At 43.2% G+C, this 16,657-nt stretch overlaps 1 protein-coding gene across 1 annotated transcript in view; it reads right to left on the bottom strand.

Moving 5' to 3' along the window:
• VTN (vitronectin) overlaps positions 1-16,402 on the bottom strand; it is a 29,433-nt gene extending 13,031 nt beyond the window's left edge. Inside the window, exons 1-4 of the mRNA XM_069945576.1 lie at positions 16,293-16,402; positions 7,210-7,329; positions 1,486-1,788; positions 1,250-1,389 (exon numbers count right to left, since the gene is read on the bottom strand). Coding sequence (XP_069801677.1) covers positions 1,250-1,389; positions 1,486-1,788; positions 7,210-7,329; positions 16,293-16,359 — 630 coding nt within the window. The 5' untranslated portion in view covers positions 16,360-16,402. The remainder of the gene's footprint in view (positions 1-1,249; positions 1,390-1,485; positions 1,789-7,209; positions 7,330-16,292) is intronic.
• Between the last annotated feature and the right edge of the window lie 255 nt (positions 16,403-16,657).

Here is a 16,657-nt window from a genome sequence, read left to right as displayed (position 1 = left end):
GGTGGTGTTAGTCAGTATGTGGTGGTGTTATTCAGTAGCAGCGGTGGTGTTAGTCAGTATTTGTTACTTGTTATCTGGTACTGTGTTTTATTGGTCTTAGTAAACTGGATTTGCTCAGTAACAATATGGTGGTAATGGTAGTGGTTGTGGTGTGGCAGTAATATTTCCTTCCTATATACTGGTAATATTGGTCTCAGTATACAGGATTTAATCAGTAACAGACCTCAACAGCTGAAACAGTGCATAACTACTGCCCCCAGCATACCTCAACAGCTGAAACGGTGCATAACTACTACCCCTAGCATACCCTGATATCTAAAGTGTTATTGTCTGAACTATAAAATGATCACATTCCTGATCTTGCATGGTAAATAGTGTAATTGCAAAAACGGCCAAGTCCAAATTTGCAGATTTTTACAGATTTTTTTTTTCCTTTTTCCCCCAGAATGTAGGGTCCTGGTCTTGTCCATACCCACCATCGCCATGTCCCACAGTCTACCATCAACCAACAATTCCAGTTCTTTATTAGATTTTCATGTTTTCAGTTTATGCTTCTTAGGAATATGACTTTGCGCTCCTTGGTCCGCGCTGGTGGTCGAGGAAGCGCTGAGTTTGTCTGTGTTTTTTTTTTTACACTGTCTGAATTGTGTTGTATTTGCCAGCCACAACCACTTTTCCTGGCAGACTCCTGGCAGTGCAGGGGTTACTGCTCTGCTTGATCTTCTCAGCTGAACTTGCTGCTGGGATCAGGGCTGGTCCAATCATCTAGATAAATAGCAGCAAGTTTCTTTCTTCCCTGCTGACTATTAGAGTTCACTCGCCTGCTCAGCTCCCTGTTTAGTTACTCTGATCTCTGTATTCCGGACCTTCTGCATCTGACTTCGACTATTCTCCTGTTTGCTGTTTTTGTACTTCGCCGCTCGACTGTTGCTGACCTGGTTTGTCTGACACCTCATATTGTGTTTTGTTCGTCTGTCCGTGCTTTGTGTGTTGCACCTATTCAGTGTAGGGACCGACTCTGTGGTTGTCCGGCCTTTTAGGGCCGTCTGTGGCAAGTGGGCAGGGACAGTGGGTGGGGTCAGCTCAGGTCTCACTGTCCGTGTCTTGTCAGACTGCCTTTGCCATACTGACCATAACAATGCTCTAGCTTTTTCATCTACTAAATGTATACTATACAAAGTCATCTGGCTTCTGCTGCACTGTGCAATGATTATTTAAAAAGTAAAGAAAAAGAAAAAAATGTTCTCACCTTAAATATATAAGTCTTTCCCTGGCAGTTCAATCGAGTGAATGCAGCATCGATTGGACCTTCTATACCCCACACATCCTTAATAAGTTTGGGGTATCCATCCAGTGCACGTTTATCATCAAGTTCATAAAAGTATTTTCCTTTATAGGATGGACAAAAAAAAGCATTAGTGTCCAATGGATTTGTTGGGAAAAAAATCACTTATACATCACAAAACCCAGACTGTGTGTCCTTACCTCGGAAAGCATAGACTGAACCATTTTTAAAGTTAGTGAAAGCATCAAAGGGTTTTCCACTACACAATTCATCATGTGTATCTTCTGCTGCTGGAGGCTCCTCTGTTGCAGGGGGTTCTTCTGTCTCAGGGGGCTCCTCTTTCTTAGTGGGTTCCTCCTTTGCAGTGGGCTCTGTCACAGTAGATTCCACACGCTCACCTTTTGGTGTTCTAGGCTGCAGTGACCCATCATGTTCAGAAGTATCATTAAATGCATCGTAGTTGTACTCGTCTTCAGGAATGGTAAAAACATCACCTCGTGTTTCTGAAACAGAAGACCATATGTCCATCTTATTTTATAATTTACTGTGTCAGGTTGGATAAAACATAGAGTTCACTCTAAAGTTTACAGCCATGTGTTGTCACTAGCCATTTGGACTCTAGCACCATCTTGCACCTAGCACCATTTGCATCTAGCACCATGCCAGGGGACATGGGTTATTGGATAAGCTACCTAGGCTGTCTTACTCCAGTGGCTCCCTAAATTTGACTCCAGTGGCTCCTCATTCGACTGATGCTGTACCACACACCCAGCTCTTCACCATCACCATTGCTGAAACTAAGCTTGTCTGACAACCTTTCCAACTTCCGTTGTAATACTACATGATGTTTCCCAATACATGGACTCCTGAATACATTGGTTCCTAATTAGCTAAGATTATTTAGAGAACAAACCATCAAATTTATTATCAGTCACCTAACTCATGGTGCCAGCAGCATATCTTGACAATAACCAAAGTTGTAGCAAAGGGGTATGCTACAGGTGAAGCAGGTGAAGCTATTTTAGATGGTTCTGGAATCAGATAGATGTAATACACCAAAAGTATGTGGAGGTATTTTGATATCTTCTATACCTAATGTATGAACAATTTCAACTAGAGTGACATGCTAGATATATGTTAGAGATCATTAATAGTGTTAGCCATACTTTTTTGGTAGGGACCACTGGCGGAACTACCGCCGTAGCAGCGGTAGCGGCTGCTACGGGGCCCCGCCGCATCAGGGGCCCGTGACGCGGGCCCCTGGAGCTGACATATCCTGCAGCACCCGGCGGCTGAGCATGCCTCCCGGGTGCTGTAGCCGGGGGCCGGTCCCGTGCTCCTCCCGACCCGGAGACTCCTTTCCCCAACCATAGGGAAAAGGAGTCACTGGGCCAGGAGGAGCACGGGACCGGTCAACAGCGCTCCTGTCACCCCCTGTCTGATACGCGGCTGCCGTCTGATGACGCGTCCTAGCCCCGGCAGCGCGCGTATCATAGAGTTCTGTGTGGGCTTGTGCTGCGGCCCCGACTTCCGGCACAGAGACGTGTGCCGGAAGTCGCGGCTACAGGCCCACACAGAACTCTATGATACGCGCGCTGCCGGGGCTAGGACGCGGCATCAGACGACAGCCGCGCATCAGACAGGGGGTGACAGGTAAAAGGCTCGACGGGGGAGCGTGTTGTTAGGTGAGTTTTTTTCTTTTTTTTAAACTTGCTTTTCTCGGGGGGGGGGGGGGGGGGAAGGGGCATCTATAAGGGGGGGGGAGAAGGGGGCATCTATAAGGGGGGGGGGGAGAAGGGGGCATCTATAAGGGGGGGGGGAGAAGGGGGCATCTATAAGGGGGGGGAGAAGGGGGCATCTATAAGGAAGGGGGGAGAAGAGGAGGGGGCATCTATAAGGAAGGGGGGAGGGGAGAAGAGAAGGGGGCATCTATAAGGAAGGGGTGGGGAGAAGAGGAGGGGGCATCTATAAGGAAGGGGGGAGGGGAGAAGAGAAGGGGGCATCTATAAGGGGGGGGAGAAGGGGCATCTATAAGGTGGGGGAGAAGGGCATCTATAAGGAAGGGGGCATCTATAAGGAAGGGGGGAGGAGAGAAGGGGGCATCTATAAGGAAGGGGGGAGGGGAGAAGAGAAGGGGGCATGGGCATCTATAAGGAAGGGGGGGAGAAGAGGAGGGGGCATCTATAAGGAAGGGGGGAGAAGAGGAGGGGGCATCTATATGGAAGGGGGGAGAAGGGGGCATCTATAAGGAAGGGGGGAGGAGAGAAGGGGGCATCTATAAGGAAGGGGGGAGGAGAGAAGGGGGCATCTATAAGGAAGGGGGGGGAGAAGAGGAGGGGGCATCTATAAGGAAGGGGGGGAGAAGAGGAGGGGGCATCTATAAGGAAGGGGGGAGAAGAGAAGGGGGCATCTATAAGGGGGGGGGGAGAAGGGGGCATCTATAAGGAAGGGGGGAGGGGAGAAGAGAAGGGGGCATGGGCATCTATAAGGAAGGGGGGAGGAGAGAAGGGGGCATCTATAAGGAAGGGGGGGGGAGAAGAGGAGGGGGCATCTATAAGGAAGGGGGGAGGGGAGAAGAGAAGGGGGCATGGGCATCTATAAGGAAGGGGGGAGGAGAGAAGGGGGCATCTATAAGGAAGGGGGGGGGAGAAGAGGAGGGGGCATCTATAAGGAAGGGGGGGAGAAGAGGAGGGGGCATCTATAAGGAAGGGGGGAGAAGAGGAGGGGGCATCTATAAGGAAGGGGGGAGAAGAGGAGGGGGCATCTATAAGGAAGGGGGGAGAAGAGAAGGGGGCATCTATAAGGAAGGGGGGAGAGGAGAAGGGGGCATCTATAAGGAAGGGGGGAGAGGGGGGCATCTATAAGGAAGGGGGGGAGAGGGGGGCATCTATAAGGAAGGGGGGGGAGAGGGGGGCATCTATAAGGGGGGGGGAGAGAGAGACCATCTATAAGGAAGGGGGGGAGGGGGACATCTGTAAGGAAGGGGGGGGGGGGAGGGGGGCATCTATAAGGAAGGGGGGGGGAAAGGGCCATCTATAAGGGGGGGACACCATAGGGGGAGAGCAGGCCATCTATAAGGGGAGAACATAGGGGGAGAGGGGGACAACATAGGGGGAGAGGGGGATATAAATGTACAACATTGGGGGAGAGGGGAACATCTATAAGAGGACAATAAAGGGGGAAAGGGGGCCATCTATAAGGGGACAATATAAGGGAAGAGGGGGCCATCTATAGGGGGGGCAACATAGGGGACCATCTATAAGGAGACAACATGGGGGGGCATCTATAAGGGGGACAGCGGAGGGGGGCAACATAAGGAAGCTATCTATAAGGAGGGGCGACAGAGAGGAGGGCCATATACTAAAATGGGATCACATAGAGTCAGCCTGCCCACTAAATGTGGGTGTAAAGGGGCCAATACAGATGTGCAGTTGTTAGAGATGAGGATGGTGACAGAGTGTGGAGCCTAATATGTCTGTCTGGCAGATTCTGTGGATTCGTGGCCCGGAGAAGTTCTCATAACGGCCCAGGACAGATGGAAAAGAAAATGAAAAGGGAAGAACTCCGATCAGAGAAGACGTCTCCTGTAAGTCACCTGATGTAACTGTACTGTAATTTATATGGTGTACAGGACCTGTGTAGAGCTGAGTGTGTTGATGGCATAGTGGTAGATCGAGAGGGGGGGGGCGGGGGGGCCCCAATCAAAAGTTTGCTATGGGGCCCAGCCATTTCTAGTTACGCCCCTGGTAGGGACTCTGAAATAACTCAATTTTCTTTGTAACAAACTAGCAAGAGAATTACCTGGGGCTTAAAAAAATACCACTACTGTATGACTCCCGCTAATAAAAGTGAACAGACTATGAAATCTACGTATTCAGTCCCATATTTTACATGTACATTGAAGCCATGCACATCAAGAACTTGCTATGCGGTCTAGGTCCTCAAAGTCAGACAGAGATAGGAATGATGTATAGGTCTGAATGTAAATATTTTTATATTGCTATATTTTTATATTAAGATTGCTAAGAAATATTCAGAAAATTTTTTATTTACATTCAGACCTTTACATCATTCCTTGTTCTGTCTGACTTTGAGGATCTCGACCCACATTTGCTATCCTGTTTTTTCAAATCACTCTCCTGGGTACAGGGGAGATCGAGGTTAATCTCGGTAGACAGTAGCCAGAGTGTAGATCTCGCATTCCATACACTACTTGTTTTGGGGTTCGTCCATTATAAACACTCTATTACATTGACTGTAATAACCTTATGGTGCGTTTACACAGACAGATTTATCTGACAGATTTTTTAAGCCAAGGCCAAGAACAGACTATAAACTGGGAACAGGTCATAAAGGAATGACTGAGATTCCTCCTCTTTTCCAATCCATTCCTGGCTTTGACTTCAGAGATCTGTCAGATAAATCTGTGTGTGTAAACGCACCATTGTTTGAATCTATCTCAAGCCAATTTAAAATTTTATTCAATAGTATTATGATGCGTTTACACAGACAGATTTATCTGACAGATCGTTGAAGCCAAAACCAGGAACAGACTATAAACAGGGATCAGGTCATAAAGGTAAGACTGGGATCTATCCTCTTTTCAAATCCATTCCTGGCTTTGGCTTCCAAAATCTGTCAGATAAATCTTTCTGTGTAAATGCACCATTAGTCAATTTGAGTCCATAGAATTTATACTCTGCTGTATCGATAGCTTTGACATTTTAAGGATGACATGGGTGAGGAAGGATGCCAATGGGACACTGTTATTCACTCTTGCCATTTTAATGGAGGAGTTGCTTAAAAAGAAACCAAAATGTTAATATAGAGGGTGTCAGAAAAAAAAGTTCTAAATAATTTTCCCAGTCCCCCATATCTGCAGTTCTGATGGTGCCTGGGTTACCACTGCTCACTACTTCCTACTACTTATGTTAACACACTATAAATGCTGCATGACCAGTCACTGGGCACAGTGCTGACCTGCCTCAGCCAGTGATTGGATAAGCGGGCATTTACTGTGTGTCAGCACAACACCAGGAAGCTGTGAGCAGCACAAACACACTCTAAGGGCCCTATTCCACAGGACGATTATCGTTTGCATAATCGTTAACGATAACCCCCTCTAACGACCGCTATTGCGAAAGACCTGAAAACGTTCACTCATTTCCACGGAACGATAATCGTTACTTATGATCGTATTTGCGGTAGTTTTTCTTCGCTATTTCTTCGCTATTGCGTTCGTATCTACTGCGAACGGCCGAACAACGTCTTATTTAATGCGAACGATTTGCGAACGAGCAACGATAAAAATAGGCCCAGGTCTTATAAAGCGATCAACGATTTCTCGTTCGGTCGTTAATCGTTAACTGCATTTCAAGTGAACAATTATCGTTTAGATTCGAACAATTTAACTATAATCTGAACGATAATCGTCCGGTGGAATAGGGCCCTAAGGCCAGGCTCAGGTATGTCCCTGGCATCAGGTTCATTTTAATCGAAAGCTGACCATGCTGATGTCACAAATGATGCAAAACGGCACTGGTTGTCTTTTGGTCTGAGTTCAAAGATGTTCAGAGCGAGATGGAAAACTGCAGAAAGATGCACCAGTCCACCATTATAACAGACACCCCAAATGCCAGGAACGACCCCACTAACAACAATGGAATTGGTTTTGGCATCAATTTTCTGCTAGTGTTTTTACTAGCACTTCAAAGTTAAATTATGCCAGAACAACCAATTAGAAAAATAAACTTCGGGCATCAATCTGTAGTGAATTGAGCCTTTAGCAGAGATACACTATGACTCAGAATGTTGGTATAGAATGTTGACAGTATGTTGACATAGAATGTTGGTATATACAATGTAGGGTACTAACATGATGTGAAGAGAGTCTAGAGAGAGTTGTTGCATTGTTACTTTCTTACCTTTTGGGTTGCAGACTGAAATGTAGTCATGGCAGCAGCTCTTGTAATATATACATAAGTTATCACACTGACATTTCTTGTTCACATTAAATCCATCCAAACATCGCCCAACGCAGGACTCTGCAATAAGAATACACAAAGACTTTAATTCAGACACATAACAATCTGTAAAATAAACCAAAGACTCTGTAATAGGTTTTATTTACCAAAAGTGTTTCATTCTGTTCTGAAAAAGCTGTTTTCCTAGCTCCCCCTCACTTCAGAAGCAGCAGGATTTCTGTCTCCATTATGCTCTATGGAGAGGGGAAGGGCCGAGAGGAGTGAGTGAGTATATAGCAGTCCTCTACAGCACAACACCCTGCAATCTTCTCTCAGCAAGTTCCTAGATAAGCACTGACCTTTCTGACCTCTAAATCCAGTGTTTTAGCTGCCCAGACAGTCTACAAACAGCTGACCTTCATGTCTCCTTCTCCTGCTGTCTCATCTCCCTCGGCCCCTTTCCTCTCCATAGGAGATAATGGAGAGAGCAGAACCCGTCTTCACTGGCTTCTCTGTAATGAAGATGGGTTTGCCTGATAATGCACAGATAATAAGAGAGGGGGGAAGGCTTATAAATTGCTTTTTGAGTACAGAAAGAGACTTTTTGCCTTATAAAACCTATTACAGAGTTTCTTAAAATTGTTTATACTACTGATTTCTGCAACTCATTAGAGATAAGTGAACTTACCCCAACTTACTGTAAGTTTGCTAATCTCAATTTTTTATGTATTTTATTTTAGTTTTATTACAGTATGTTTATTCTTGGGGGAAATAATGGGAGAATTTATTAAAGCATGAACTTGTAATGTACAAAAGCTTTATATTTTTTGCACAGGCCTCCTTTTGTGCGTAACTTTGCAACGTTTAGAATTGTTGAATAACTCTTATTACTTAATAAAAAAGAGAGAGTTTGGATTAGAAGGTGGGATTTAACCTGCTGATCCCTGCTGTTCCCTACTGTGCCTGTGGTGCTGAGGATGAAGGTAAGTATCTTATCCTCTGCGCCATTTGCATGCAGTTTGTAGTTTAATCTGGTGTCTATTAAGGCCGTTTCCAGCATTGGGGGTAGGGCTATGTGGCCCTCAAAGCACTGATCCGCCCTCAGCCATCCCACCCCTTTTATTAATTATGAATAGAGTAGGCTGGATTGGTGCTCTGGGGGTGGTAACCCTCCCCCCCCCCACCCATGCTCATCAAACCTCATCACTAAATGTAGGTTTAAACTACAAACTGCACAAAAGGATGAAGATAAAAGACATACCTTCATCCTCAGTGCCTTATGCACAATAGTGAGCCCAAGAGGGTTAGATTCCTCTAACCTGCTTATAGTTTCTCTTTAACCCTTTCACTTTACCAATTCTCATTCTTAAATCTTGGTTACTTTTTTTTCTCCTTTTCTTCCAACAGCTGAAAAAGCTGTTAATTTTTTTAAGTGGTTGTCCAGTGAAAATCTTTTTCTTTCAAATTAACTGGTGTGAGAAAGTTATATAGATTTGTAATTTACTTCTATTAAAAATCTCAAGTCTTTCCATGCTTATCAGCTGCTGTATGTCCTGCAGTCTGACACATTGCTCTCTGCTGACATCTCTTTCCCATAGAAAGCCTCTCCTACTCTGGAAAGTTCCTGTCTCGGCCAAAGATATCAGCAGAGAGCACTGTCTCAGACTAAAAATAAAACAACATTTCCTGTAGGACATACAACAGCTGATAATCCCCATCCCCACAGAAAACCTCTCCTGGTCTGGACAGTTCCTGTCTCAGCCAGGGATGTCAGCAGAGCGCACTGTGTCAGACTGCAGGACATACAGCAGCTGATAAGTATGGGGAGACTTGAGATTCTTAAACAGAAGTAAATTATAAACCTATATAACCTTCTGACACCAGTTGATTTAAAAGAAAAAATTTTTCGCTGGACAACCCCTTTAAATCTAATTTACTTTCTTAGATACCTTTAATTTAGCATAAAATGTACAGGAAAACTGAGGAGCGATAAAAAATTATGAAAATTATGGTTTCGTTTTTATGCCATGCAAGTTATGGTAAAACCAACATATTATCTGAATTTTGCAGGTCAGTATGATTACAATTACACCCAACTTATATAGCTTTTGTTTTATTTTATTACTTTTTAAAATTAAATCTTTTTTTTTTTTTTAAATTGGTATGCCTAGTAATGCTGTTCTGAACCCTGTAACTTTTTTATTTTATTTTCTGTATTTGAAGCTGCATGAGGGCTTACTTTTGATCCATGATCTGTTGTTTTTAAGGGTACTATTTTGATTTGACTTTTTGGTTGCTTTTTATTAATTTTTATATATTTATATATAGCCTTTAATGATGACATCAGCAGGATCACTGATCTAATAAACACTTGATAAGAGAACAACCAGATCTGTAGGATAAGTGCAGTGTAGGATATATAGTCGTGTTGGTTGAGTTGTGCTGAGTAAAGGCCCTATTCCACGGAACAATTGTCGTCCGTATTCGGTCAATATCGGCAGTTACGGCCAATAATCGTCCCGAGGAATAGGAGGCAACGATCAGCCGTCGTCGTTCATGTCGGCTGATCGTTGAAGTCGTTTGTCTTTCAACATGTTGAAAGACAAACGACTTATATAGCAGCGATCTTCTGCCGCCGCTCTGCGGATTAGGGGCGGCGGCAGCAGACCGCCGCTATGTCCTATGGGCTGCCCGGACGATCAGCGATCCCCCAGGCAGCCCCCCCCCAGCTCCGCCCCCCCCCCCCCGGCCCTCCCCGGACTCACCCGCTCACTCCTGCCGCGCGGAATAGCTCACAGCGCTGGTTTGCTCCTCACTGTCGGCCCATGTAATAGGGCCTTAAAAGTAGGAGAGGAGGATGCCGTGAGAGTCTCAACCCATGTAGTATTGTGCTCTGCCGGGATGTTGGAGGATAAGGTAGAATACTTAAAAGAATAAGAAAGAGGATAAGAAGAACACCTTTGACTTCCGTCTTTACACCTCCTTATGCCCACTAGACTCAGCTGAACCTTCCTAATGGGTGACACATGCCCCAGACCTTGTAACCTGGGATGAGCGGAATGCTGAGGGTTCCCTGCTGACACCTGCGCTGCGAGACAGAGTTCATAGGCTCCTGCAACTTTACTCTGTCCAGATCAGTTGCTGGCTCTAAGGCTCTAGTATGGATACTGCCCTGCACTGTGACTTCTCCTTGTCCACGGCGTGGGTTGAGGTTGTCTCTGACTAGTCCTCTCTTAAGTGCTTTAGAGTGTAACAAGTGAAGAAGTTGGTAGCAGTGTACTGTCTTGTGTCCTTCTCATGCGGGGTACTGACTAAGACTGAACTCAGGTACAGGGACCTGGCAAACAGGACTCTGTGGAGAGCTATCCAGCGTGTATCCTTCCTCCACAATGTCCAGAACGACAGGCTTATGCTCCTCCTCCTCCACCCATGTGACTAACTTCCTCCCTTACATGTAAGGTGCGCTGAGAGTGGGTGAAAGAGTGCAACAGAAGTGGAAAGGAAGGAGATGATAGGAAAGAAGAAAGAAGAAATCCTACTGGTCTACAGATTCTGGTGACACATAAACACAATAACCCTGTGAGATCCTTTAACTGTGCAGCTTCCATATATACATACATAATACAGCCGCTACAGTGGCTAACTTTTACTACTTTTAGCACGATAAGAATAAAAAAAGTACAGACTTTTGCGAAGGGTGCATGTAACTGTAACACCCCTAGTGGGACACCACACATGCCTTAAGCGTTATTGGTGTCTGCTGACAGCGTTTTTTGAGCTATGAGTACACTGTGATTGGAGAGGCAGGTGTGGCAATAAACTTCTCAGCTTTCTCTCCCGAGAGTTCCACTGTCTACTCCCCAGGGGCATTCAAGAACATTCTTACAGCATTTGTGGTGGACAAACTGTATGGACAATGTTTAATGCACTAGGTATAATATTTCCTGTTTCTTATTGGTAATATTTGGAGAAAAATTCCTATGTCCATGATTACCCTTCATTGTCACATCAACAGCACTTTGATCTTTGTACCCCTGTTTGGTTTTATCACATTTATTTGCAGTTTCTGGGCATCTATTGACTCTGGAAAGGTTAATGTCCCATGTTATTTCCTTAGAAAAGAAAAGGGAATTCAAAATTTTCCAAGCCATGTTATCTTTATAAATGAGATACTATGATAGAAAAATGAGGAAAAAAAAGTTTAGTTTTTTCTTTTATACTATGGTATTCTTTACTTATATACGTGGTCAGGTTTTCTGGGAATTTTAATAGCTTTATAATGACTTTCATATTTTGTTTATTTTTGTTAATTTTCAAGGCCGTCATTTCCCACCAAAATGGCAGTTATTTAAAAACCACAGCCATTATTTGTGTCTCAAAAAATAGTTGTCAAATGGCCAAACAAAGACATTGTGTTGTTGTGGCCTTAAGCCTATAACATGTAATGAGCTATATAACCCCTGTGAGTAGCAGTCTAGACAGATACCACATGAACTGGGAGCGTGTTCCAGTCCTTTTGGCCCATGAGGACATTTAGAAGCACTGGCATAGACTGCAATTAGGGATAGGCTATTTTACAGTACGAGTGAAGTCAAGTCCTTTGCTAGCCTCAGTGGTTGGTTTCTCAGCCCTCTGCCTTTGAACTCTGTGCTGCTCTGCTCCAGGTGCCTGGAAAAGCTGGATTCAGTCCTAGAAAACTTTTTCCAGTTTCTCGGGACTGGATGCAGCTTTTCCAGGCACCTGGAGCAGAGTGGCATGGAGTTCACAGACAGCAAGCTTTCTGATAATCTGTACGCATGTGCGCAACTCTAGACGGAAATGTATGCAATCTGTATGCAACTGCGCATGCAACTGAGTACGCTTTGCCCCTGATAATCTGTATGCATGTGCATAGACCAAAACATACCCTTTGAGGCTGGGTTCACACTACGTATATTTCAGTCAGTATTGTGGTCCTCATATTGCAACCAAAACCAGGAGTGGATTAAAAACACAGAAAGGCTCTGTCCACACAATGGTGAAATTGAGTAGATGGCCGCCATATAACAGTAAATAACGGCCATTATTTCAATACAATAGCCGTTGTTTTAAAATAACAGCAAATATTTGCCATCAAATGGCGGCCATCCACTCAATTTCAACACTGTGTGAACAGATCCTTTCTGTGTTTTTAATCCACTGCAATATGAGGACCACAATACTGACTGAAATATACGTAGTGTGAACCCAGCCTTACTGTACATTCGTTATTTGTTCATGAATGTTAGGCAAACACGGATATATATAGGAAATCCGGAGGGAGATACGATCCCCATGACCCCCCCCCCTTCACCCTCTGGAATCGCGCAAGCGATTGCATGGCTCCAGGGGAGGAACCATAGCAACCTAGACGCTACCCACTGTGTCTGGGCTGCTATGGTATAACGATCAGGCCCCTGCACCGATGCAGGGGTCTGATCGTTTGAATGAGCTGTCAGCTGTAATGCTGTCAGCTCATTTACTAGATAAAGCATTACAGCACTGACCATGTGCTCTAATGCATTATATACATGAGAAAGTTAAAGTAAAAAAAACACCACACACACATAAAATAAATAAATAAGTAAAATATATATATTTTTTTATTAATTAAATAATGAAATAAATATTAATAAATAAATATACACATTCCCCCTTTATAAATGATCCCCTGTAAATAAAATACACATATTTGGTATCGCCACATCCGTAATGACCCCGTGTATTTACCCATTACATTAATTATCCCACCCGATTAACGCGGCAAAAAATAAATTTTATATTTAAAAACATTTTATATGTGACGTATAGAAAACAGCGTACAAAAGATGGGGGATTTCTAGAAACACTGGAATAAGGGGAATAAATAGTGAGTGGTATTTCTCAGTTAGTATTTGCTGTGTTAGAGGGAAAAAATTATTAAAATAGAATATCTGCCAAAAAAATAAAAATTTTAAATTTCCTCTCCAACTTGCTTAAATTTCTGCGAAACACCTAAAGGGTTAATAAACTTATGAAATGTTACTTTGAATACTTTGAGGGGTGCAGTTTTTACAGTGGAGAGATTTATGGTGATAAATACAGGCTCCACAAATCCAATTCAGAACTGAACTGGTCCCTAATAAAATAAAAATTAGAAATTTTAATGAAAATTTGAAAAATCACTGCAAGATTTCGAAGCCCTCTAACATCCTAACAAGTAAAAGGACGCTCACTAAATGACGTCACCATAAAGTAGACATGCTGTAGATGTTGCATTAATAATTAGTTCATGTGACATGACTATCTTTCTTAGGAAAAGAGAATTTTGAATATAAAGAAACGTAAATTTTTCAAATTTTTGTGCAAATGTGCTTTATTACAAAAAACTACTGAGTGTTTCAACCAAAGTAAACCACAAACATAAAGAGGAATATGTCATGAAAAAACTATCTCAGAATTACTGTGCTATTTAAAAGCATAGTTATCACTACATAAATAGAGACAGGTCAGATTTGAAAAATAGGCCCTGGGCATTAAGGCCAAAACAGGCTGAAGAGGCAAGGGGTTAACAACAACTTTTGTATATAGGACGTGAAGTTCCAGATCCTAATTTTACAGACCTCATGTTGTGGGAGAGGGAGACAATAGGGCCAAGTGAGCTATCTTCAGCTAGGTAGGACATAGACAGTAAACAAGGAAAAGGCGTTTGTAGGGAAAATACAAATAATCTTTATTTAAAGATGCCTGATTATGCGTTTTTTTTTTAATTTTTTTATTATCACATTGAGGATTCTTTTTTTGCTAATTAGGTAGGACATAGATTAAGGGCAATTTAAGGCCCTTCCCAATAATCGAGCGTCTTTTTTGATTTTTGATTGCTCTATATTAATGGACCTACAGGATACAAGGTAGGAGGTATCACAGACTCTGAAAGAACCATTGGTGACAGACCGTGAGTAAGATACCTCTTTACTTTGCAATTCCTACAATATACTCTTCTTATTGGTAATGTGTACATACACTACCGTTCAAAAGTTTCGGGTCACATTGAAATGTCCTTATTTTTGAAGGAAAAGCACTGTGCTTTTCAATGAAGATAACTTTAAACTAGTCCTAACTTTAAACAAATACAATCTATACATCGCTAGTGTGGTAAATGACTATTCTAGCTGCAAATGTCTGGTTTTTGGTGCAATATCTACATAGGTGTATAGAGGCCCATTTCCAGCAACTATCACTCCAGTGTTCTAATGGTACAATGTGTTTGCTCATTGGCTCAGAAGGCTAATTGATGATTAGAAAACCCTTGTGCAATCATGTTCACACATCTGAAAACAGTCTAGCTCGTTACAGAAGCTACAAAACTGACCTTCCTTTGAGCAGATTGTTTCTGGAGCATCACATTTGTGGGGTCAATTAAACGCTCAAAATGGCCAGAAAAAGAGAACTTTCATCTGAAACTTGACAGTCTATTCTTGTTCTTAGAAATTAAGGCTATTCCATGCGAGAAATTGCTAAGAAATTGAAGATTTCCTACAACGGTGTGTACTACTCCCTTCAGAGGACAGCACAAACAGGCTCTAACCAGAGTAGAAAAAGAAGTGGGAGGCCGTGTTGCACAACTAAGCAAGAAGAAGCACATTAGAGTCTCTAGTTTGAGAAACAGACGCCTCACAGGTCCCCAACTGGCATCTTCATTAAATAGTACCCGCAAAACACCAGTGTCAACATCTACAGTGAAGAGGCGGCTGCAGGATTTTGGGCTTCAGGGCAGAGTGGCAAAGAAAAAGCCATATCTGAGACTGGCCAATAAAAGAAAAAGATTAAGATGGGCAAAAGAACACAGACATTGGACAGAGGAAGACTAGAAAAAAGTGTTGTGGACAGATGAATCCAAGATTGAGGTGTTTGGATCACAAAGAAGAACGTTTGTGAGACGCAGAACAAATGAAAAGATGCTGGAAGAATGCCTGACGCCATCTGTTAAGCATGGTGGAGGTAATGTGATGGTATGGGGTTGCTTTGGTGCTGGTAAGGTGGGAGATTTGTACAGGGTAAAAGGGATCCTGAATAAGGAAGGCTATCACTCAATTTTGCAGCGCCATGCCTTACCCAGCGGACAGTGCTTGGTTGGAGCCAATTTCATCCTACAACAGGACAATGACCCTAAACACACCTCCAAATTGTGCAAGAACTATTTACACCAGAAGCAGGCAGCTGGTATTCTATCGGTAATGGAGTGGCCAGCGCAGTCACCAGATCTGAACCCCATTGAGCTGTTGTGGGAGCAGCTTGACCGTATGGTACGCCAGAAGTTCTCATCCAACCAATCCAACTTGTGGGAGCTGCTTCTAGAAGCGTGGGGTGCAATCTCTCCAGCTTACCTCAACAGATTAATAGCTAGAATGCCAAAGGTGTGCAATGCTGGAATTGCTGCAAAAGGAGGATTCTTTGACAAAAGCAAAGTTTGATGTAAAAACATTGTTATTTCAAATACAAATCATTATTTCTAACCTTGTCAATGTCTTGACTCTATTTTCTATTCATTTCACAACGTATGGTGGTGAATAAGTGTGACTTTTCATGGAAAACACTAAATTGTTTGGGTGACCCCAAACTTTTGAACGGTAGTGTATGTATATATATTTTGTGTTGTGCCGTGACTTTTATGTAATTGGGTATGGGTATTTCTGGCAGTGACATGTGAACATTTGACCCATGTGGTAATGATTTACTATGTCAGACGCAGTACTGTAAATTAGCTCATCCCTATATAATTGTGTATATCTCTGATGACTATGTAGACAGTGTTAAAAATGTATACGTAGAAGATTTGTTACAGACATTTCTGCTACTGCCCCATATATCTGAGGACTTGGGGCTTGCAGAAATCTAGGAGCTTGCTGCCTAAACCCCATTAAGATAAATAGAACAGACCCCTTGATTACTTGGAAGAGAACCCATTAGGCAAAAACAACAAAACAAAGCATAAGTAGAACTACAGCTCTACCAGTATATACAGCCACATTTCTATGTCCACCTACCTTCAGCTGCCTGGGCAAACCAGGCTGCCCCCAAAAGCAGCAGAGCCGGGAGCAGCAGAGCTCTCATTGCTGGACTCTACACTCCAGGACAGTCCAGTGTACTATGGTGTGGTCCCTGACCCCTGCTTTTATCACCCTGTTTGTTTGACCACATTTGTTTGCATAGAACAACAGACTAAAATATTTTTTGTACTTTTACACCTCTGTGTTTCTGGTATCCAGGAATCCATTCCTAATAAAAACACACAATAAGAAATATATACCTTTAGGATTTGTGCAAAATGAGTAACCTAACAGTTCTACCTATAATCCCTATTATGCTTTATGCTGAAATGAAGCAGAAATTAAATGGAATTAAAGCAGTC

Source organism: Dendropsophus ebraccatus, chromosome 11, assembly GCF_027789765.1.
Source record: "Dendropsophus ebraccatus isolate aDenEbr1 chromosome 11, aDenEbr1.pat, whole genome shotgun sequence".
NCBI classification, from domain to species: Eukaryota; Metazoa; Chordata; class Amphibia; order Anura; family Hylidae; genus Dendropsophus; species Dendropsophus ebraccatus.
Note: the sequence above shows the minus strand (reverse complement) of the source record. Positions and strands in the feature narration are given on the sequence as shown.